Source organism: Rhincodon typus, chromosome 23 (assembly GCF_021869965.1).
Source record: "Rhincodon typus isolate 14 chromosome 23, sRhiTyp1.1, whole genome shotgun sequence".
In the NCBI taxonomy this organism is placed as follows: Eukaryota; Metazoa; Chordata; class Chondrichthyes; order Orectolobiformes; family Rhincodontidae; genus Rhincodon; species Rhincodon typus.
In genome coordinates, this window is record NC_063354.1 from 5,440,443 (window position 1) to 5,465,378 (window position 24,936).

Here is a 24,936-nt window from a genome sequence, read left to right on the forward strand (position 1 = left end):
TTGTGGTTTCTCCCATTAGATTGTCACACGTGTCCCTGTAAAACTGTGAATGATTAGATACTGCGTGTAGTCCGTGGGGAGCCCTACTAAAACTGATGTAGAATTAAGTTACCGTGGAAATAGTGGCTGGAGAGTGATGCTCCGAAGTAGCGCGTTCAGATTTGTACGTGGATTGGGTTACTGTCAAGTATTTGTGATAATAAAGCAATCTCTGGATGAATGGGAGTCTCCGCTGCTGCGGAGAAAGCAGTGTCTGTTCATTGAAAAACCATTGAGTCTGCGTTTGACTGGGTTCAGAGATGGAGGCAGTCAGGTGGGACTACTTGAAGCACCATCTCACGTCCCTTTAGTCGTACAAAGACAGGAGAATTAGACTAACTAAAAAAAAGTCAGAGGTCACACGACCTGACCTTTTCTGAAGAAGGATCTAGGCCCGAAACGTCAGCTTTCCTGCTTCTCGGCCTGCTGTGTTCATCCAGCTCTACACCTTGTTATCTCAGAGGTCACACGATCCCAGGTTATACTCCGACAGGCTAATTCGACAACACAAGCTTTCTGAGCGCTGCTCCTTCGTCAGGTGAAGTGCCTCCTGTTGCTCTATAACCTGATGTCGTGTGACTTCTGACTTTGTCCACCCCCAGCCCAACACCGGCACCTTCGCAATCAAAAAGAAAACACCCTTAAAATACACAGAAGAAGATGATGTTATAGAGGCGGACCAATAGAAACACTCCAGAGAACTTTCAAAATGCTTATTCTTTCAGTTAATGTGGGCGTCACCGGCAAGGCCAGCATTTATTGCCCGCCCACCGGCCCCCTCCTGCCCATTGCCCTTGAACTGAGTGGCTGGCTCAGCCATTTCAGAGGGCAGTAAGAGTCAGCCACGTTCCTGTGGGTCTGGAGTCACATGTAGGCCAGACCGGGTAAAGAAGGCAGATTTCCTTCCCCAAAGGGATTCGTCAAATTGTCACAGAAGGACAGTCTCACGCAGGGGTGAAGATAATGTCCACAACAGGAGAGAGAACCCGGTAACCTGGGGCCCGGGGCGGATGCTCAGGAAGTTCCACCGGGCTCGCTCTCTTCTCTACCCAAGCCGGGGAGACCTAACTGGTACCAGTCTGCTAGCTGAAGACTACAACATCACATTCCCCCCCACCCCCACACCACCACCCCCCTTATATTGGACGGGAAAGCGCTGAGGAAGACATTAGCTGTGCCCTAACACAAGACAAGATACCAATTGACTGCCTCAGGCCAAGAGTGGGCATCACTGAGCTGGAAAATAATAAGGCAGGAATCGGGGGCGGGGGCGGGGGCGGGGGGGGGGGGAATCCCAAAGAACTGCGGATGCTGAAAATCAGAAATTGCTGGAAAAACTCAGCAGGTCAGGCAGCATCAGAACTTTTCTGAAGAAGGGTCACTAGACCGGAAAGTTTTTTTTCCCTCCACAGATACTGCCTGATTTGCTGAGTTTTTATCTTGCCCCACCAATTTCTGATTTTGATGCTTAGGAAGGAATCTCGAAAGGGCTTTCTCGGAAAATTCCTGCAGTTTCCAGTGTTACTTAACGCATGATGGTGATGCTGAGAATCGGTGCGCGCGAGAGTTGATGCGGTGTAAAGGTTCTGTGATAGTCTGGTGGTCGCTCCAGTGGGATGACTACACAAGGAACAGACATTAACCAAACTGACAAGGGTGGGGGCAAAGTCCATCACAGGCGCCTTTCCTCTCAGCAGGGTTTGAGTGACAGGCCAGGAGCAAAGTTAGCTCAACATGGTCAGATATATTTAAGCGACTCTTGGATAGGCACATGGGGGATAGTAAAATGTAGGGTTGTTGCAGGGTAATTTTATCTTAGAGTGGGATAATAGATCGGCACAACATCGTGGGCCGAAGGGCCTGTACTGTGCTGTTACTGTTCTATGTTCATGACCCGCCAGCTCATCACTTACTCTCTTCATTACACTGGAGAGTTTTGTTTGGATTCTGTCAGCACTGGGCAGTCAGTGGAACCAGGAGTGCACCCTGTTCCCCTTTTTAATTGGAGCCTCCTCTGGGGAGAGGCCGCAGGTCCAGTGGGGTTTGCGGGATGGGTTGGGGGGTGGGTGGTGGAGGCAGACACTGGGAATGAGACTGGAAAAAACCAGCCCCACTCCCAGACTCTCCAACGGTCAGGGACCGAGTCTGAAGCTCCTCCCCAGCTCAGGGTTGCGCTTATTCCCGGATCATGTCCTCTCGGGGCCCACAGCCTCTGAATGAATGAAAGCCCCAGCCCTCCCTATACCCCGTGCCCCTCCCGCGTACCCGCTGGCAACAGTCTCACAGCTTGGCACTCTTACAAACCCCCCCCCCCCTCCCCCTTCTGGTTGGGTTGGTGAGCAATGGACACAGCTCAGTGCTGGGTGTAAGGAGACACAGTGTAGAATAAAGCGGGTGAGGTGGGGTGGGGGGGCGGGGGGAGAGCGGGGTTGTGTGGGCTCCTTTGGTGCATGGTAGTGACCCTATCTCTGAGCTAGAGGAGCCCGGATACAAGTCCCACCAGGTCCACAGGTGTGTCACAACGTCTCTGAACAAGCTGGTTAGGAAAGCTCTATAAAAAGGCGAGTGAGGGTCCCACATTCAGAGTGGGACCTGCCTGAAACTGTCCCAGGCAGAGCCCCGGAGACAGGAGGGACTGCAGACTGAATGACGAGGAAACTAGGCAGAGTCCTCCTCTCCCCCAGATAGCACTGCAATTCTATTCCTCTCCCTGGAGATCTCCGCCACCTGACTCCCAGACCAGCGGCCGCCTTCAGGCCTGACAGTTCCTTAAATGTGAAACTGTGATATAAATATACACACGGCAGCGGAACAGCTCCTAATAGAAAGTTATTCAACGCCGGGGCCACTTCACTCACAAGTTGGGGGAGGGGGGGTAACACGAGGGGCGCAGAGGAGGCTCCCGACAAACCCTCAGCAAGCATCCCATATACCCCCCACCCCCCGCCATTCCTGAAGGTAACAATCCTCCGGGAATGGAATTACATCCCCCCGGGGTAGAGTGGCTCACGTGTCGGTCTCTGTCAGCCTGAGGCTCCCATTAACAGTGAGCAGTAGCTGGGCAGTGCCAAGGCCAGCCTAGAGTGCATTGGCCAGCCACCCCACCCCTCCCTGAAACCAGCCCCGGGGGTCGGGGAGCGTCAGTCAGTGCAGGGTTTGAGAGCACCGCTATCTCCCTGCTCTTTCGCAGCACTATGGAGGAGGGCAAAGCAGGCAAGATAAAATTCACCTTCTGTGTGATCGCGGTGGGCATTATCCTGGCTATTGTAGCAGTCAGCACCGACCACTGGGCAGGCCTCAGCCCCCGGCTGGAGAGAACCAACTCCACTTGTGAGGAGGCTCACTTCGGCCTCTGGAGACTGTGCACCAAGAGGATCTTTGTCCGGAGTCTGGACCCGAATGGGAAGGGCTGTGGAACTGCCGATCTGCCAGGAGGTAAGAGAGAGCTGTCCTCAGGCACACTCCAGGTCTGAGGCAGGAACTCAATAGGCTGCAGCTACTTCTCTGTCTCAAAAGAATTCATTCCGAACTTCTCTCCAAAGTTACCAGGGTCAGTTCACCAGCACTTGAGTTGAGCAGAACTTACATCGTAAAGGGATTCTTTTTGTGTATGTCTTTAGACAGTGTCAATACAGCCCCTGGTTGTGTGATTGGTAATAGGTAGGTAAACACTGTCTTTTATGCCTCTTTTTATTCGCTCCTGGGACGTCAGCGCCGCATTTATTGCCCGTTCTTAGTTGTTCCTTTAGAAGGTGGTGGTGAGCTGCCTTCTTGAACCATTGCAGTCTATGTGCTGGAAACCCACAATGCCATTACGGAGGAATTCATAGTGAGTAAGTATCCCCCAGGACAGGGAAGTCCAGATCCATGCCTCACAGTCTAAGCATACTGGTTAAATTTAGGAGTTAGATAAAAAGATATTTCTTCACCCAGAGAGTGGTGAGCCTATGGAATTCACTGTCACAGAAAACTGGCCAGGCCAAAACATCGTACGATTTTAAGAAAGAATTGCCTATAGCACTTGGAGCTAAAGGGATCAAATGATATGGGGAGAAAGCAGGAACAGACTGATGATCAGTCACAGAGTCATAGAGTCATACAGCACAAAAGCAGGCCCTTCGGCCCAACCTGTGCATACTGACCAGGTTTTCCTAAACTGAACTAGTTCTATTTTCAGGCTTTTGGCCCATATCGCTCTAAAACTTCTCCTATTCACGTAACTGTGCAAATGTTTTTTAAATGTAATTGTACCAGCCTCTAACACTTCCTCTGGCCGCTCGTTCCATACATGCACCGTCCTCTGCATGAAAAAGTTGCCCCTCAGGTCCCTTTTAAATCTTTCCCTTTTCACATTAAGCCCCTAGTTTTGGAGTCTCCTACTCTCAGTAAAAAGACGTTGATTATTGACCTTTTCCATGCCCCCTCATGATTTTATAAGCCTCTAGAAAGGTCAACCCCCAGCCTGCTACTGAAAAATAGTCCCAGCCTATCCAGCCTCTCCTTACAAGTCATGATCTTAATGAATGGCAGAGCAGGCTCGAAGGGCCTACTCCTGCTCCACGTAGAGATAATAAGAACTGCCGATGCTGGAGTCAGAGATAACACAGTGTGGAGCTGGAGGAACACAGCAGGCCCGGCAGCATCAGAGGAGCAGGAAAGTTGGCGTTTCAGGTCGGGACTCTTCTTCAGCTCCAGTTCCACATTGTTTACATGGATGATAGTAAAATGCAGGATAGTTTGATCTTAGGAGTAGGATAATAGGTCAGCACAACATTGTGGGCCTAAGGGCCTGTACTGTGCTGTACTGTTCTATGTTATCTCCTGCTCCATGTTACCTGTGTTTGTCTCTGTATCAACTCCCACGTGCCTTCATATTGTAGTTAGCAACAGACTCAATCTTCACCAATCTGCAACCGAGCGGGCTCTAGAGACCGGACCCACCAGGTTAATGTCCAGACCAGCTCCTCTCCATCCATTGAACGGTACAATAAAAAAAACGCTGAGTTCTTTTCAGAGCTTCCGTCTCCAAGAGTGCTGGGAGCCGGGAGTGCGGCTGCCCTTTGCTGAAGCTGTATTTCAGTGAGCAGACTGGGAACAGAGCGAGAGTTGTGTATTGGACACAAGCTCGAGTTTGGCTGAGAACATTGCCCGTACTTTTTAAAACAGAAAATCTTCAACATCGGTGGGAACGTTTAGACCCTGTAATCAACGAGATGGTGAGAATAGCCAGGCAGATCCCTCCGGCTGCATTAACTCCTTAAAAAAAAGAATCTTAGGCTAAGCAGCCGCTCACTGCAAACACGCCTTGAACAGGTGCTGGAGTGTAAGGTATCTAAGCTGTCCGGGAGTTAAATATACCGTCAACAGAATGCCAGCCTCTCGCTGACTTTAATACAAACATCTTGTCTCTGGGTTTATCAACCATATCCTTCAGCATCATCGGCTCTGACAATCCACCAGGTATGTAATTATTGCTTCAAGGTCTTTGTTTCTACAACTTCATCTGAAATCCGGCGCTGGATAAATAACTTCCTGGTAGCAGCGCTGAACATACAGTTCATTAAGAGTTTAACAGACATGTTGCTGTCTGCTCTTCGCTTGGTTGGACCGTGTTGTCGGTATTTCATAGGATCATAGAATCCCTACAGTGTGGAAACAGGCCCTTCGGCCCAACAAGTCCAAACTGACCCTTGGAGCATCCCACCCAGATCCATCCCCCTATAACCCACCTAATCTACACATCCCTGAACACCACAGGCAATTTGGCATGGCCAAACCATCCAGCCTGCACACCTTTGGACTGTGGGAGGATACCGGGAGCACCGGGAGGAAACCCACGCAGACACGGGGAGAATGTGCAAACTCCACACAGACAGTCGCCCGGGTCCCTGGCGCTGTGAGGCTGCAGTGCTAACCACTGAGCCACCGTAACCAAACTCCCTTTCAGAGAAATTATGAGGGGCATGGATAGGGTGAAGAGTCAAGGTCTTTTCCTCGGGGCAGCAGAATCCAAAACTAGATAGGCATATGTTTAAGATGAGAGGGGAAAGATTTAAAAGGGACCTGGGGGGTAACTTTTTCACGCAGAGGGTGGTGCATGTATGCAATGAGCTGCCAGAGGAAGTGGTACAGGCTGGTACAATTACAACATTTAAAAGGCATCTGGATGGGTACATGAATAGGAAGGGTTTAGATGGATATGGGCCAAATGCTGGCAAATGGGACCAGATTCGTTTGGGATATCTGGTGGGCATAGACGAGTTGGACTGAAGGGTCTGTTTCTGTGTTGTACATCTCTATGACTCCACGACTGTATGTTATCATACAGCTCTGGAACAGCTTGGATTTGAACCGGGCTGCCTGGCTCAGAATCAAAAACAGAAATTGCTGAAAAAGCTCAGCAGTTCTGGCAGCATCTGTGGAGAGAAACCAGATCTGGTGACTCTTCCTCCTGGCTCAGAGATAGGGATGCTACCACGAGAGCCCTAAATAATTGTGACGTGGGCGTGTTGTACCCGAAGTCTCAAATCCATGGTTAGACCAATAGCAACATTTGGAGTGAAGGTGCATTTGCTTACTATCATATTTCCATCAATCATGCTGTTTAAATCTTTCTGTAATCCTGGACTAACCATGCTTTGATTTGAACGGACCTTGTAGTTTATCAGCTGCAAATTTGACTAATTTATACCAAGCTTCTGAAGGTAAGGACTCACCAGTTTCTCAAATAGCTTGGTCCATTTGTCTGCCAAGTTTTAGAGGTAGCCTGTTTAACCCTCGGTCTGATGGCTTTGAGTTCACATTCCACACCAGAGATTTCACAATACATGTAGGACTGAGCAGGTGCTGCACCTTCAGAGCTGACACCTTGTAGATAAAATATGTAAAACAAATTATTTAAAACTGAAATACAGCCATGGTGTCCACCCGAGAGGGCAGTATCTCAAACAAGGGAATACGGATTCTCTCCAGGGTCTTGGCCAGAATTCATCTTTCACCCCCAATCATGGGAGATAGGTATCTGCTCTTAATTACATTAGTATTTCTGGGAGCTTGCTCTGCAAGAATAGGCTCTCATGTTTCTTACATTCCAACAGTGACTGTAGTTTAATAACATTTAATTGGATGTTAATACTTTGGGATGGCCCCAGGCCTTGACTATGATTGAGTTCTATATTTTAGCCAATTCCTTATCTATTCCCAAAATTAATTTGGAAACTTTGGGTTTTAAGTCACCTTTGGAAACTGAACTACAGAAAACCTGAGAGTTGAGCATAGTCCAGTTTAGTTGTTACTTGGTCCAAGATAATTGTTAAGTGGGATCAAACACATTGACTGATCTTGACTGGATTGTAAAACTTCTATTCAGGTTTGCTCCAATGAATTGATCCCATCAATTTGCATGCAGTGGAAGTAAGACCATGGATCTGAAGTTATATGTCTTTTCTATAACTATTTTTGAATTCACACATTCACACATTCTAATTTTGTTGTCACTTTACAACAGTGTCTATACTCAAAAGCATTTCATTGGCTGTAAAGAACTTTGGGAACATCTTGTGGTTGGGGAAAATACTGCATAAAAATCATAAGAAATAGGAGGAGGCCCATCAAGGCCAGTTTGCCATTCACTAAAATCATGGCCGATCTGTGTCCTCAACTCCACATTCTTGGATGACCCCATAAATCTTAATACCTTCTTGATCAAAAACCTATTTACTCAGCCTTGACTGAATTCACAGGCTCCAATTGTTCTCTGGGATATGGAATTCCAAAAACTACCAACCCTCCGAGTGGAGAATCTTCCTCGCTTCCATATTAAATGGGACAGCCCTTACATTTAATCTGCATTTCCTCATGGGGGAAACATAGTCACATCTTTTCTATCGATCCCTGTCAAATTCTGATATGACTTCTCATTCTTCAAAACTTCAATGAATACAGACCCAACCTGCTCAACCTTTCATAGGGGAATTTATTCAGGAATCACCGAGTGAACTTTTCTGAACTGCTACCAATGCAAATATATCTCTCCTTAACTAAGGAAACCAAAACTGTGCACAGTACTCTAGATGTAGTCCCACCAATGCTCCACACATTTGGAGCAAGACTTCTCAAGTTTAATTCTCCTCTTCTTTAGCAGTAAAGGACAATATTCAACTTGCCTTTCTAGTACTTGTTAATATTTTTGTGATTCATGTGTCAAGGCACCCAGAATCCTTTCTACTGCAGCATTCTAAATTAAGTGGTGACTTGGTATAGTCTCTCTCCATTTAACTAATACTCCTGTTTTTCTATTGTTCCTGCCAAAGTGGACAATCTAACATTTTCTCACAATATCTGCTAAAATAGGTCCAGTTGCTGAACCTATCTATCTCTGTGCACATTCTCACAGCTTGTGTTACCTATCTTTGTAGCAACAGCAAATTTAGCTACTGTACAGTCTCTTCATATTAATGTAATGTTACTTTAGAATCATCCTGGCTGAAGATGATGAAGACAAACTATCCCTCAATCTCCTCAAACCATCAGTGTCCTTTAAAACTCGTACATCATTTAATTCAGCTCCAATGCTACCTGGGTGAGTGGGACTGTACTTTCCTGACTAAATCGTTCCCATGTCTGATCATACACAAAAATGACATGAATGTACAAACATATGGATTGGAACAGGCTACTCAGCCCCCTCGAGCCTGCTCCGACATTCAATAAGATCATGGCTGATTGGACTATTCTGTGTTCCTACCTACCACTAGTAAGCTTTCATCCTCTTGCTTATCAAGAATCAAACTACCTCCATAAAAATATGCCTCCACATGCTTTGCCTCCACCAGCCTTTGAGGAAGAGAGATCCAAAGTCTCAAAGCCCTCTCAGAGTTAAAAAAACCCTCTGTCTTAAAGAGGTGATCTCATCTTAAAGAGTGAGCCCTACTTCTGGATTCTTCCACATGAGGAAGTATCCTTTCCACATTCACCTTGCCAAGACTTCTCAGGATCTTATGTTTCAATCAAGTCACCACTCACCATTCTACAGTCCTGTGCACACAAGCCCAGCCTGTCTTACCATCCCACCCACACGGAATCACCTACAATGTTGAAGATATGGAGCTCCACCTCTCCTTCACTTCTCTTGTCCAATTCCTCTAACTCTCTATCGTCAAATTATTTTGTCCTCTATTTGATATTTGTTGAACAAAAATTTGCTCCAATTAAATTTTGGGAAGTCAGAAGCCATTGTTCTGGACACCGTCACAAACTCCACTCCCAATTCCAATCCCTTTCCCTAACAACCAGCTGAGTCTGAACCAGATTGATTGCAATTTTGGTCCCACATTTAACTCTGAAGTCAGATTCAGAACACTCATCTGGAACATCATAAGAACTCCCTATTTCCTCCTCCATAACATTGCCTGATTCCACACTTACCTTTGGTATTCTGCTTCTGGAATCTGCATTTGTGCCTTTGTTACTTCTGGACTTGATCACTGTTGGCTTTGCACCCTCCGTAAACTTGAAATCATTCAAAACTCTGTCTTCTGTGTCCCACTTGCACCAGATTCCATTCACCCAACAGCCTCTACTGTCTCCTGGTTAAACATGGAAAAATGCAATCACAGAATGATCACAAAACTGATGGATGCCCTAAGATCCATGCTGACTCTTTGGAAAGGCAGCTCAGTTTGTTCCACTTTCTCACTCTTCCCCATATTCTGTTGGTGCTTATTTAATTTACATTTGTAAGCAATGAGTGAATCTCCCTCCACACACTCTCAGACAGTGTATTCCTGACCCTAATTGCAGGCTGCATAAAAACATTTATTCCACATGTTGCCACTGGTTCTTTTGATGTTCGTCTTCATTCAGTGTCCTCTGGTTTCCAGCCCTTCTGCCAATAGGAACTGTTCCTGTTTATGGTGTCAAGATTCCCCATGGTTTTTAACCTCTATATGAAATCTACTGTCAACACTCTCTCGTCCAAGGACGATTACACCAGTGTCTCCAGTCTATCTTTTAAACTGAAGTTGCCCATTCCTAAAATGATTCCTATTCATCTTGTGTGCATCCTCCTTAAAGCCTTCACATCGTCATTAAATGCAGAGAGCACAACAGTTGATAAAATACTCCCATTGAGGCTAAACCAGTGTTTTATACAGGTTCATTGAAAATTCCTTGCTTCTGTGATCTCTATTTCTATTTATAAAGTCCAGGATCACACCTGCCTTTTAATCCACATTGTCAAATCACCTTTGATGTTTTTTGTGTATATATCCCCAATTCTGTCTGTTCCTCCACCCATGTTAGAACAGATTAACAACACATTTCATATTTTGTTTTGTATTGACCTTCATCTGCCCATTCAACCACCCTGTCTATGTTCTCTTGAACTTTATCACTCTCTTCCTCATGATTCACAATATTTCCAAGTTTTGTGTCATCTGCAAATACTGAAGAAGTTGTACACAACATCCAAGTCCAAGTCATTAATAGATATTTTAAAAAAGCAGTGGCCCTTAGTACTGACCATGGGAAACCTTACTGTTCAGCTTGCTCCTGTCCAAATAACAACTGGCCACCACTATTCTGTTTTCTGTCATGCAGCCAACTATGACTTTACTGATAAGCCTGCTGTGCGCCACTTTATCTGACACCTTTTGGGAGTCCATGTAACTCACATGAATGACATTACCCTCATCAATCATCCTGCGACCACATCAAAAACTTCATCAAGTCAGTAAAACACAATTTGCCTTCAATAAATCCATCATGGTTTTCAGTGATTAATCATGTGCCTGTTAATTTCATCCAAGATCATCATTTCTGAAAGTTCTCTCACCACAGAATCCTGTAATCACTGTTAAGTAACATCACAGTTTAAATTTTTTTCTGGTATTTCCATGTCTGGTTCCTCCCTCTCTTTCATCAACTCTAGCCACCAACCACCTCCTAATCCCACTGGTAGATCTCGGCATTCAACTCATGTGGCCTCTTGAACAGCAATAATTTTAATCACTCTTTGGACCCTTAAACTCCAGAATTTCCTTCCTAAACCTCTCTGTCTTCCATTCGTCCTTTAACACACTTCTAAAATCATACCTCTTCAACAAGCCTAATATCCCCTTGTATGGCTCAATGTTGTAATCTTCTGGTGAAATATCTCAATGTTTCAATATAACAAAGTATGCAACTTGTTGCTTTGAAACTTTTTGTAACACCCCAAGATCCAATAATTATCATTTAGTAACACTAAAAGGCTAAAATGGAACAGCTAACAGATTCTACGTTTAAATGGATTTTTGGCTGACCTTTTAGATCAACCACTGTAGATTACTAGGCTGAATAATGTTTGTTTTAAAACCCACCATCCACAATACCCACCCTAGCATCAGGTTTTTTTTTAAAGGCAGGTTTTCCACCTAAAGCAGTCTCCTCTGCATGTCGAAAGGGAGTATTGAAATCTTTCACGTTATAATAATCCCTAATGACAACCTGACATTTGTCTAGTGTTTACACAGAATCACAATTCTTGCAGTGAAGAGGAAGCCATTCAGCTCATCGTGTCTGTAAGGTTCTCCAACTGAGCAGTTCACTTGGTGCCATTCTCCTGCCTTCTCCCCGTAATCCTGCACATTGTTCCTTTTCAAATAGCCATCTAATTCCTTTTCTAAGGCCTCAATTTGAGCTGCCTCAGCCACACTCTCAGGCAGTGCATTCCATACACAACTAATAGTCAGCAGAGCTCCAAGATGCTTTCTCCATCAAGAGCTGGTCCTGTTCATTCAGCGAATTGTTCTGGATGTGTCAGCTCTACTCTTCCTACGGGTCATTCACCAACCAGTAAATGCCTCAAACCTTTTAGCAAGTGTATCACAGGCACTGCCTGCAGGGATTTATCAAGTGGACATCCTGGGATGTGTAACCTTTTCCTTGTTATCTCAGTGATGTGCAATTACCCACATAATGTCCCAAATAATTTGCAGTATTAGGGTCTGAATTTGTAGTCATCTGTTAAACAACACTCAGAAACAAATGCCTTTGCTGATCACATGTCTATGTCCCTGTGGTGTTTGGTGCATTGATGTGATGCCATATTACGTCACAGAAAAGTTGGTTTCACTGATATTCACCATTGGGTTGGTCACTTCTCCCAATGATCCTTCGTTTAATGAATCCAGGACTGTGCTTCCAACAGAACATTCACCAATGCAATTATTTGGATTAAAGAGATGATGTCTGCTGAGCTTGGATCACTTAAGTCATAGAAGGAGACCATTCAGCCCATTGAGTCTCTGCTGGTTCTGTGTAGAAAATTCAGTCAGTCCCATTCCTCTGGTCTATTTTCAGAGCCCAGCAAGTTAATTTCCCTCAAATACCTGTCCAATTTCCTTCTGAAATCATTCAAAATTCTCACTTCCACCTGTCAAGGCAGTGAGTTGCAGTATGATCAGACCACTTTGCAGAAGTTCAACAAATGTTAGCACCTCCTGAAATAATTTTTGAGAACTCACAGTACACATCCATAAGTTTTACCCCAATTGTGTTTTGACTTTATAAAAATAAACTTAAAAACAGCCGAGCATCCAGAAAGCAGTATGAATTTCTATGTTGAAGGACAGATACAATCAGAAAGGGTGGATCAATGTCACTAGCACCCACATATACTCTGCCTCAAGTATTGATATGCTCCAGCACGGAATCCAATATGATAGAGTACTGCTGTAGCAAAGGTGCCATCTTTCTGATAAGATGTCAAATTGCTCCACTCCTTGGTGGATTCTATTGCAATATTTGAAAGGTGATATATGTGTGTGTGGGGGGTGTAGCACAAATCCTGTCATTCATGTATCCTGGTTAATTTTCCTTCTGAAGGGTAATTTGGAATGTGCATTAAATGCTGGCCAATCACATTAACAAATAAAAACACTTCACCAAAAAGCACAGGATCTGGGCACCAATGTTCCAAACCCACGACCACCACCATCTAGAAAGGACAAGGGCAGTACAGCCACCTACAAGTTCCCCTCCAAGCCACTCACCATCCTGACTTCAAAATATATCACCGTTCCTTCAGCATTGCTGGGGTAAAATCCTGGAATTCCCTCCATAACATCATTGAGGGTCTACCGACAGCACATGAACTGCAGCTCACCACCACCTTCTCAAGGGCAACTAAGGATGGGCAATAAATGCTGGCCAGCCAGCCTCGCCCATGTCACATGAATTAATACCTTTTAAAAAGCCGCACCTGAGTATGACAAATGGAAAATGAGTGCAGGCTGTTCTCAGGTTGTTCCCTTTAAGATCCCATGTCTTTATGACTACACAGAATATGTACAAGCACTACTCATCGAAATGAACAGACCCTATACAACAAAACCAAATGCAGAGGGAACAATGGTTTCATGCACAAAAACAGTGTCCTGTTTTGTATACTGCAATGGTCACTGTATTTAAGATGTACTTCATTGTTTGAAAGGTGATTTAGATGAACTTAATTTTTGTTTTGCAAAATATCCTTGAGATCATGTATTAACATTGCAGGAGATTACTCAATTAGTAATAATTTACCTTAAAGATGTAAACTTGCCAGATATGTACTTGGCGCTGGAATAAGATCTCCTAATTTGAATGTGCACATTTAAATTGGACTGTATATGGAAGCAGCATGAGTGATGGGCAGTGAACAGGCTAAATACCATTGACATGAATCATCCAAGAACTCTCAGCAGTTATTTACAACTAGAAAATGCAAATGCCTTCCTAACTATAAATACGCATCATATTATGTTACAAACAATAACCTATTTTGATAAATATCAGTACAGCAAGAGAATTGTTTAACAGTTTGATTTGATATCATTTCGAATGTTGTGCTTTTGGTTCTTTTCCATGGGAGACTGGTCAATGGCTGGTGATGGAGTTATTGTACAGGACAGACAAGAATTCAGGTCACTATGTAGCAGGTTCCTACAATAATTTAATTAGGTTACAGATTTTAAACTTGGAGAATTCTGTGCTTCAGAGGGTCCATGAGTCATCCTAAATCTGAACCCTGTCTGTCTGGAGTTGGACAAATGATGTGATGTTGTTAAATGATCTAGAAAATTCTAGAAGTGCAAACCATAGCTCAGTTGGTAAACTCTGTCACCTGAGTCAGAAGATGTGGGTTTGAGCCTCATTCAGAAACATAAATGTAACAGCATAGGTAGGTTCCCTTCTGTAATAATGAGGGATTGAAACTGAAGGAGTGACATCGGGGGAGTGACAATGAGAAAACCATTTGAGGGAGTGCTACACTGTTGGAGATGCTGTTAAAATAAGAGCTAGCATTTCCAGGGGCTAACCCACCTAGTCTGCACACCTCAGGCAGTGTAGCATAGCCCATCCACCCGAACCTGCACACCTTTGGACTGTGGGAGGAAACCACAGCACCTAGAGGAAACCCACACAGTCATGGGGAGAATGTGCAAACTCCACATAGACAGTCGCCCGAGGGTGGAATCAAACCCAGGTTCCTGGTGCTGTGAGGCAGCAGTGCTAAACACTGAGCCACAATGCTGGCCCAAAACAGCATATGGAAACACTCAGATCATAGCAACCTGGCAGCATATTTTATCCTGAGAAAACCACATCAATTCTTTCGGGTAAATCTAGAGTATGTGTTTTCACTTGCAAGGGAAACCAGAACTAGGGGTCATAAATATAAAGATAGTCAATAATAACTCTGAAAATCCAAGCTCAGACTCTTTGCCAGGTCGTTTAGGGATGTGCTTCCCAATTCTTTTTCTACAGTGTGACCCCAATTTAATTCCTCAGACTATGTGTTTCTCCAAAAATATGATGTTGGGATGAAGGTGTATGAAAGTTGTTTTAGATTCTAAAATGGTGGACCAAGAGCAGTGTGGATCTTGCAGCTGCTCCTGAGATTCAGGCTTATTTCTAGATTTACTTCTATATTTACATGAGTATGAAATGAATGGCGGGACATGGGGCAAGTGCAGGCAGGTGGACTAGTTTAGTTTGGGATTATGGTTGGCGTGGACTGTTTGGACCGAAGGGTCTGTTTCCGTGCCATGTGACTCTGTGAATCTATGAATCTATAAGCGCTGCCCTCTCAGGTGACCAGTCGCTGGCATTATTTGGAAGATATTTATCCCTCAGTTGACATCACAACAACACAGTCATTCATCATTATCCCATAGCTGTTTGAGGGAGACAGCTGTGTGTAACTTGGCTGTCACATTCCTTGCATTCCAGCAGTGACTACATTTCAGAAGTACGTCATTGGCTGTATAATGCTTTGTAGCACTTTTCCAATCAATTTGAAGAGTAAGAAGTAAAATTTCAGAAATATCTTGAGATAAATTAAATTTGAGAGTGTTTTGTTCAAAAAGAGACGCTATGAAAGAAAACAACAATAATATTCACAAAAAATATATGAAATTGGAACAAAGTTAGGCTTTTCGGCTGTTTGAGTCTTTCCCAACATTCAATAAGGTCTTGACTGACCGTTTACATTAACTCCACTTTCTCACTATATCCCCATGTTCAATGATCTACTAAGCATGCAAAAACCTATCAACTGCAGTCTTGAATACACTCAACGATAGAACAATCATAGTGCTCTGGAGTGAAACACTCCAAAGATACACAACATTCCCCTGAATTAACAAATGCATCTTTATCTCATTGCTAAATTGCTGATCCCTTATCCTGATAATATGATCCTTGAATTCTTCACTTCCCAGTGAAGACAAACCAGATCAGCATCTATCCCATTTTACGCTTAAGAATTTCTTTTGTTTCAATGAGATAAATTCTGATCACATACTTTGCATTCTATAATCTTCAAAATGTCCATTAAGTTGAGAAAGAAGGAAGGATATATTATCTTGGAAGGTGTACAATGTAGATTTACAGGAATGATACCTGGACATCTGGGGCTAAATTAGGAGACGAGATTATGTAACGTAGGCCTGTTTTCTCTAGAATTTAGAAGATTATGTGGTGAACTGATCAAATAGAGGATTTCAAGATTGGGGGCATATTTTTAAGGAGAGAGGAGAGAAATTTTTTAAAAATTCCTAACATGCAAATTTTTGACACAGAGGGTGGTTTGTCTGTGAAATTAACCTCCTGAGGAAGTGATGGATGCAGGTACAATTACAACATTTAAGACATTTGGATAGATAAACAAATAAGAAAGGTTTGGAGGGATATGAGCCAGGAGCAGGCAGGGGGGACTAGTTTAGTTTGGGATTACGCTTGGCATGGACTGGTTGGATGAAAGGGTCCGTTTTCATGTTGTATGACTCCATGACTCTATACTAACAGGAAAAGACAGGGTAGATAGAGATAAACTGTTTCCACTGGTTGGGTAGTCCAGAACTAGGGAACATGTGAGAATTAGGGCCAAACCATTCAGGAGAGATGTTAGGAAGCACTTCTACACACAAAGGATGATGGATGTTTGGAATGGTCTTTCAAAAATAGCAGCGAATGCAGGGTCAGTTGTTAGTTTTAAATCTGGGAGATAGACAATTTTTTTTTTAAAGCAAGGTATTAAGGGACAAGGGCCAAAGGCAGGTATATGGAGTTGGGCAACAGATCACCGATGATCTCATTGAATGGTGAAACAGGCTTGAGGAGCTGAATGGCCTGCTCCTGTTCGTATATTCCTATGAAATTAATGGAGAGAAGTAAGAAGTGGGTCAAGAGTGATTTATGTATTTAGAGATTTCATGTTAATATTAGTTGGATTTTATATAAACTGGCCAAATGCTGAAGTTAATGAATATGTAGATGTCCAAAAGCAAAATACTGGGGGTACTAGAAATCTAAAATAATGACAGAAAATGCTGAAATACAGTGGCAGATGTGCAGAGAGAAATGGAGTTTTTAGTAAATGATCTTCAACAGAACAGACAGAAAAGGTCAATGACAATTGCTTCCAGCAAATGAAGCAGATTCTAATGGCTCAGGAGCCCAAAGGAGAAAAAGGCAGTGCCTTTCACCATTCTCATTAATTTTGCTTTTACCTTTTTTAATGAAATGGGTTTACATTATGCAAGGGGTGGAATCTTCTGCCATTGCTGGGTTGAGTTACAGGCTGGAGAGGATTTAACGCAGAAGGATGGTGGAATATCTAAGCCCCATTACCTTTACACTTTCAAAGTCTCCCTGAAAAATGCAGCATATCCACTAATTCATAGGAACGCCTGGTCCAAGACCATCCAAACTGGAGCAGAAACATGTATCAAAGTGCCGCCCATCTTGAGCATCTCTGACAAGCCCGAGCAGAGGCTACACACAAACAATGGAAACAAGTGTGAAAACTCAAGCACCCACTGACCTGCCCCTTCAACTCTTCAGCCACCACCACCTTGACGCACGCGCACACACGCACACAGGCAGGCAAACAGTCACACACGTGCACACTGACAGACACACACAAACACACACACAGGCAAACACACTCTCACACACACACACACACTCAAGAAAAGAAAATGTTATAACCATGCTTCTACCATACCATGCATAATTGTCCCATAGCACATCAAACCTCAGCACGACCAGCTGAATCATACCATACCATTCTGTCCAAATTGTGGACATTCAACAACATTTCTGCCACTGACTATCCCACCAACAATATCCTGGTGGTTACCATTGACTAGAAACTGAGCTTCATTTTTAATTCATTCATGGGATGTGGGCATCACTAGCTGGATCAGTAGTTATTACCGATCCGTAATTGCCCAGACAACAGTTAAGAGTCAACCACATTCCTGTGGGTCTGGAGTTACATGTAGGCCAGACTTAGTAAAGATGGCAGATTCCTTCCCTAAAGGGCATTAGTGAACCAGATGGGTTTTCTGACAATTGACAACAGTTTCATGGTCATTGGTCTCCTAATTGCAGATTTTTATTTAATTCAAATTCCACCATCTGCCATGGAACCCAGGTTCCCAATGTATTACTTAGGTCTCTGAATTAATAGCTTAGCAATAATACCACTGACCCGTTGCCTCCCCATCGGACCATCCAGAAAAGTACTGTGGCTGACAAGAGCTGGTCAGAGGCTGAGAACTCTCCTGATGTCTGTCCCCCATCTACAAGGCATAAGTAAATAAGTAGCACCTTTCAAACCCGTGACCACTTCCATCTAGAAGGACAAAGGCAGCAGATATATGGGAACACCACCACCTCCAAGTTCCCCTCCAAGTCACTCACCATCCTGACTTGGAAATATATCACCATTCCTTCACTGTCGCTGGGTCAAAATCCTGGATTTCCCTCCCTAATAGCATTGTGGGTTAACCCACAGCAGGAGTTCTGCAGTGGTTCAAGAAGGCAGATCACCATCATCACCTTCTCAAGGGCAACCAGGGATGGGCAAGAAATGCTGGCCAGCCAGTGACACCCACATCCCACAAATGAATAGAGAAAAAAAAATGTCTGCACTATAATGAATACTCCCCGTTTGTTTGAATGAGTGCAGCTTCAACAACAGCTTCAGGATGCTTGTGCCATCCAGGACAAAGCAGCTCACTTGATTGGCTTTCCGTACATTATCTTGTCTATTCATTCCTTCAGTATCAACACCACACAGTGCCTGCAGTGGGTACCATGCACAAGGTGCACTGCAGGAACTCATGAAAGCTTCTGCACAGCTCTTTCCAAACCTATGACCTCTACCACCTAGAAAGACAAGGGCAGCAGATGCAGAGAAACATCATCCTCTCCAAGTCACTCACCATTCTGAGTTTTCTGTCATCAGTCAAAATCCTGGGACTCAAACCTGAAAAGCAGGTGTACCTAAGCTACATGAACAGCAGAAGTTCAAGAATGGGTCACAGCACTAACTTCTATAGTTAGCACAAGACAATTAATGCTGTTTCAATGAAGAGACAATTCATGCTGGACTAATCAGTAGACAATTAATGTTGTTCTAATCAATAAGCAATTAATTTTGACCTAATCAATAGGCAATTAATATCAGTCTAAACAATAGGCAATTAATGCTGATCTAATCCATAAGCAATTTATGTTGGTTTAATCAAAGGCAATTAATTCTGACCTAATGGTTATAGAATTCCATCAAGGCCCAATAGGGGATGAAGAGATGCTGGGTCTGTGTGGGATGCTCTTTGGAGGGCTGGTGCTGATGTGATAGGCCAAATGGCCTTTTCTGCACTGTAGGAATTCTATGATGATTAGGTCCGAATTAATTGCTTATTGATTAGACCAACATTAATTGTTTCATTTGAGTATTCATAAGAATTGGGCCAATATTTAATTTGTAATTTTGCCCTGAATGTGTAACCAGTATGTAGTCAATAGTCTCAGATGTTTCAGAAGGTCTCATGTCAAAGGGAAACTGGACTGTAGTTCCATAGGGAATGGACTGGAAAGGTCAAAGTGTACTTGTTCAATTCAAACTCACCAGTAATGATGTCCCATTTCACTTTGCTCATGTCTATTATTTCATTTTTGTCCAGAATATAACTGCACATATTTCAAGCATTTCACATCAGGAGAAAATGCAGAAATTTTCCAAGTTACTACTCAGAAAGGTAAGTGACTGAAATCTATCAGTTCTTGCTCAGTTGTGGGATCAACTCAATTTGTTATCCAATGTTATTAGAAAGAATGATAAACATAGAGCACAGTTTAGAACAGTGACTGAAAAAGTGATGGAGTTAGCCTCACAAGTTAACAAGGAGAGTTGTTAGATGGAGAGGGCCCTCATTCATTGATAACCTACATCCCCCTTGTTCCCTGCATCTTCCCCAACAGTATCAACAGTTTACAGGGTATGTCACTGACGGGGCCAGTCTTCGCGTGTGTATGTGTGAGCCGAAAGGGCCGTTCCATCAGGAGTGGGGTTACAGTTGAACCTGATCCCTAGCTCAGTTCACATCCACTTGCAGTTTGCAATCAGAAGTCCCCTAACAGCAGAAGCAAGTGTCTTCCATTTGCCCACACAGCCAAGATATTTACTGTGTCACACTCTGACATTTACAGAATGCCTAGCTGTGATCATGTACACCCAGGTACAAACCCAGGATTAAACCTAAGCCCATTCTAGTCTGTGGTTACATGTCCAATTGGGGTATTTCATGTATGTTAGATTTTAATTAAAATGATGATTTTGTGAAACATGGTTCCTGAAGTTGAAGACTATGAGCTAATATTAGAGTGTTTGATTTGTTCTTTTGTTTATTGAACTATACAAAGATACAGCACAGAAGGAGGCCATTCAGCTCATGTGGGCTAAAATTGATGTTTGGCCCCTTTTAACAATGTTTCGCTTATATAGAAAGTGACAAGAAATCAGAACTTTTTGAAAGAATAGAAGAGTACCAAGCAATTTCTGCTACTAATTGTCACAAAAACTGCTATGTATTTTTAAAAATTTAAACTTTCTAAATATGTGAGAGTTAATCTAGTAGAGTGGGGGGAGTGGAGCTGACATTTAGATCTGAAACAAAAATAGAGATTGCTGGAGAAACTCAGCAGGTCTGGCAGTATCTGTGGAGGGAGAAACAGAGTTAATGTGTCATGTCCAGTGACCCTACTTCAGAACTGCAGCTCTTTGTTTTATTCAGATCTGAAGTTGGTCAGGAACACAGATCTTGGCAAAGCCCTGAAGACCAACTCCAATCCATTTACTCAGCTGCCCATTGGATTTAAACTCAGGCTCTTGCAATCATTATGGTTCAGCACTGTACTGGAAAAGTTTTTGAACACTGAGCCACCAAGTCTGATGCCATGTTTACCCAACTACATAGACTGTGCCCCGTACTCTGTAAAATATCTCTTGGTGCCACATATGTTTCTCAGCCTCACACTGGGCATCTAAGGAATCAATATGGTGCGGGGCTTCAGTCTGTGTTCATGCAGCAAGAGGCAGGGAAGGGTGTTATGTGAAAGGGTAGGCTGACCCTTTTCCTACTAAAGTAGAGGGTTAAATGTCTCTTTGAGGCCCTGTTTGGAAAAGTGGGTGGCCCCGGATGTTGCTGACACTGTTTAAATTTCATAGATTATTGTGAAAGAAGAACTATATTGGAGAGAGTTGTGTTTTCAAACTGGCGCTGCCTTTTTAGGTATTGGATAACCCAGTTAGTTATCTTTCTCAAATGAATACAAGACAGGAGCTTAGTTATAAGTGAGTGAATCTGCGGGCACATTTCTAAGTTTCTCAGCATCTGTTTCTCTGCAGAATACAGTATTTCAGCAGCAGCGATCGCTATTATCAGCATCGGTTTCATGGTGCTCGGTACAATCTGTCTGCTGCTCTCTTTCAACAAGAGGATGGATTATTTCCTGAAACCAGCTGGCATGTTCTTCATCTTTTCAGGTAGGTCCACAGTGCAGGGCTCAGACAGTTAACAGCTGCACTGCCGTCGGCTTGGAGTGTGGGCCCTATAAGTCATCTGGTTTTATTAAAGCCTTTTTTTCTCTGAGCGAATAGGTAGGCAAATCGGTGAGGCTCCCTCAACAAAATATTCTTCATGCTTCACACTGCGCTGTGTTAAGACTGACAATACAAAGAAGCAGAGCATAGGGCCGTTTGTGGCACAGTGGTAGTGTCCCTCCCTCTGAGCCAGGAGATCCAGAAAGTCCCACTTTCTCCGGGTCACACAACATCTCTGAACTGGTTGATTAGAAAATATATTAGACAACATATAGGAGTTAATGTATCTGCTTGGACCAGAAAATTCCACTTGCACTGAAGATGTATCATTCCGTGTCCAAACAGAGTGATTCAACATACTGACTGTTTTTAAAGGAACAGTTTATAGTCAATATGTTCTTAAAAAGGGCTTAGTGCTCACTTATGGTGCTTAAAGAAAGTGTGAAGTAGATATTTTCTCACGAAGCTGTTTGGCGATAATATGACACATACTCCTACAGCAGGTGGGATTGAACCAAGGCCCTCTCGCTCAGGGGTAAAGGGTGGATATCAATCCCACCTGTCATGCGGAAGACCGGAGTTCAGTTCAAATACTAGGCAATGCTGCTAAAGGGTCTTACCTGGTGTTTGTGCGGTGTGTTCCTGTCTCTAGTATTGACCCACAGGGGTGTCATTGCAACAGGAAGGAGCTGGATCTCATTGGCATAATGAATGAATCAATGGTGACTTTACATGTATAATTATGCTTTTAGATATTTTCTAGTCAACTGCTGAGAGATGTTATTACACACCTCAGGAGCAGAGGGGACTGGAACCCAGGCCTCCTGGCTCAGAGATAGGGACACGACCACTGTGCCACAAGAGGTCCTTCACATAACGATGCTTTAACTTTTGTCTCATTTATATTCCTTAATTTATTTTCCTTCTTTTGTTTCTCTTTCTTTACTAATTTCAAGCTGACTTAATTTTACCCTCCTTTTTAGTTATTCCTTTACTCTGTTGTCCTCATCACACTTTAGAAGTTCACTTTCCAGTCCCTTTGTGAGCAACATCTTTTAAATAAAGTTACATGAACAAGTCTAATCTGACCCTTAATCTCAGCAGGATGTTGTTCCATAGTTACCAGGAAGTTGTTCCTCAGTTACCAGGTGAGGGTGGCAACACTTCAATATTATTTTTGTTCATTCATGCATGTGTGCTTATGCCTGAGCCAGTATTCATTGCCCAGCTCAAGATACCTGGAGAAGGTGGTGGTGAGCTGCCTTGCTGAACTGCTGCAGTACCTCCAATGTAGGGATTCTCACACTGCCATTAGAGACTATAATTTTGACCCAGTGACACTGAAGGAACGGTGATATATTTCCAGGTCAGAATGGTGAATGACTTGGAGGGGAACTTGTAGGAGGTGGTGCTCCCATGTATCTGTTGCCCCTATCCTTCCAGGTGGTGGTGGATTTGGAAGGTGCTGTTGGAGGACAGTTGCAACCGTGCATCTAATTATGGGGCTCATTTGTGATTGTACCTCATCTTGGAACCACTTGGTTCGCTGATGTTGGTTATATTCACGACTCACTTGGTAGTTGTAATAAAAGGAACTCCAGGGAAGGAGCCAGTGCAAGTCTCAGCTGGTTCCTGCTTCAGTCTCTGCAATGGCTTCCTCAACCCATTTGAACCAGGTGATCAGTTTACCAAGTGGTTTCCTTCAGGGAACTCCACACCAGATGGGACCTCAGTCTGGACCAGTAGTTATGTTTCCTTTAAAGTAGATGCAGTGGGTATGGGACAAGGACAGTTAGAGTCATAGAGCTGTTCAGCATAGAAATAGACCCTTCAGTCCAACTTGGCCATGCTGACCAGATATCGTAAATTAATCTAGTCTCATTTGTCAGCATTTGTTACATATCCCTCTCAACCCTTCCTATTCATATGCCCATCCAGATGCCTCTTAAATGTTGTAATTGTACCAGCCTCTACCACTTCCTCTAGCAGTTCATTCCATATACGCACCACCCTCTGTGTGAAAAAGCTGTCCCTATAGGCCCCTTTTAAAGATTTTCCTTCTCAACTTAAATATATACCCTCTTGTTTTGGACTCCCTCACCCTGGGAAAAAGACCTTAGCTATTCACCCTATCAATGCTCTTGTCTTTCTCACTGTGGTTGCTGGTCGGGCTCTGGAGGAAAGGACAAGACAAACCCCTCCCTTCAACATGTAGGTTTTTAAATATTCAGTCACTGGATGTGGCTTGGCCAGCATTTAAGACCATAAGACATAGGAACAGAAATTAGGCCATTCAGCCCATCGAGTCTGCTCCGCCATTCAATCATGGCTGATAAGGTTCTCAACCCCATTCTCCCACTTTCTCCCCGTAACCCTTGATCCCCTTGACAATCATTTATTCCCCATTCCTAGTTGTCCAGAGCACAGTTAAGAGTCAACCATATTATTGTGGGTCTGGAGTTACATGTAGGCCAGACCAGGTAAGGATGGCAGATTTCCTTCTCCACAGAGCATTAGGCTGAATCACTTATGTCCAGAATGAGTTGTCCCCTTGGTCAATTTGGGGGTTTATTCAGAGGGATAGCTAAAACACTTTACACATTCTTGAACCTAAAACAAAAGTTGGGGTGAAGAAACAATGACAATGGCACTTTTCTTTTTCTCCCAGTGCCGCAATGCTTTCATTTGCAAGGTCTATCAGACAATACAATGGGGCCACTCGGTGCCAAGAGAGTGACCCCGCGTGTGTCTCCCACCTACAGCTCCCTGCTGACTCACTGCACCTCCCTGTGTTCCAGGCCTGTGCATCATCATCTCCGTGGAGGTCATGCGGCAGTCGGTCAAACGGATGATTGATAGCGAGGAGACCATTTGGATTCAGTATCACTATTCCTGGTCATTCACTTGTGCCATCTCTGCCTTTGTCATCCTGTTCATCGGGGGAATCACTCTCCTTCTCATCTCTCTGCCGCGTATGCCCCAAAACCCATGGGAAACTTGTATGGACGCACCACCAGAACATGTGTGAAGTGGGAAGGAGAGGAAACAAATTTACCCACAAAGCAGCCGCTTGAGGCAGGGGTATGGGTGGTTTATTTTGGACGGTTTCGTTTATGCTGTTTAAAGAGGGAGGCTCATTATCAGGGGTTTCTTAAAACAGAAAAATAAAATGTAAAGAAGATTGATTCACAACTTTAACTTCAAAATCCTGAAATCGGAAATGAAAGCAGAAATTGCTAAAATAAAAAAAAAAACTGCGGATGCTGGAAATCTGAAACAGAAACAGGAATTGCTGGAGAAACGCAGCAGGTCTGGCAGCATCTGAAACAAAGTTAATTTCGAACTGAAAACGAGCCCCTTGCAGTTCTGCATAAGTCCCAGTCTAGTCCAAACATTCTGCCTGTTTCTCTCCCTCCACATACACCTCCTGTTTCCATCTCAGATTTCCAGCAGCCGCGGGATTTTGCTTTCAGGAA

At 43.7% G+C, this 24,936-nt stretch overlaps 1 protein-coding gene across 1 annotated transcript; it reads left to right on the forward strand.

The window, feature by feature from the left end:
- Positions 1–3,233: 3,233 nt before the first annotated feature.
- On the forward strand, positions 3,234–24,577 carry cacng1b (calcium channel, voltage-dependent, gamma subunit 1b). The gene is made up of 4 exons (XM_048610991.1): positions 3,234–3,474; positions 19,542–19,616; positions 21,266–21,403; positions 24,259–24,577. The coding sequence occupies exons 1-4, from the start codon at positions 3,234–3,236 to the stop codon at positions 24,486–24,488; spliced, it is 684 nt and encodes a 227-aa protein (XP_048466948.1). The 3' UTR covers positions 24,489–24,577.
- Positions 24,578–24,936: the final 359 nt, after the last annotated feature.

Bases quoted from the DNA above. Each gene is read 5' to 3' on its own strand.
- cacng1b (XM_048610991.1), top strand. From the start codon at position 3,234: ATGGAGGAGGGCAAAGCAGGCAAGATAAAATTCACCTTCTGTGTGATC. The intron at 3,475-19,541 runs GTAAGAGAGAGC...ATTTTTGTCCAG, and splicing joins AACTGCCGATCTGCCAGGAG to AATATAACTGCACATATTTC. The intron at 21,404-24,258 runs GTAGGTCCACAG...CCTGTGTTCCAG, and splicing joins CATGTTCTTCATCTTTTCAG to GCCTGTGCATCATCATCTCC.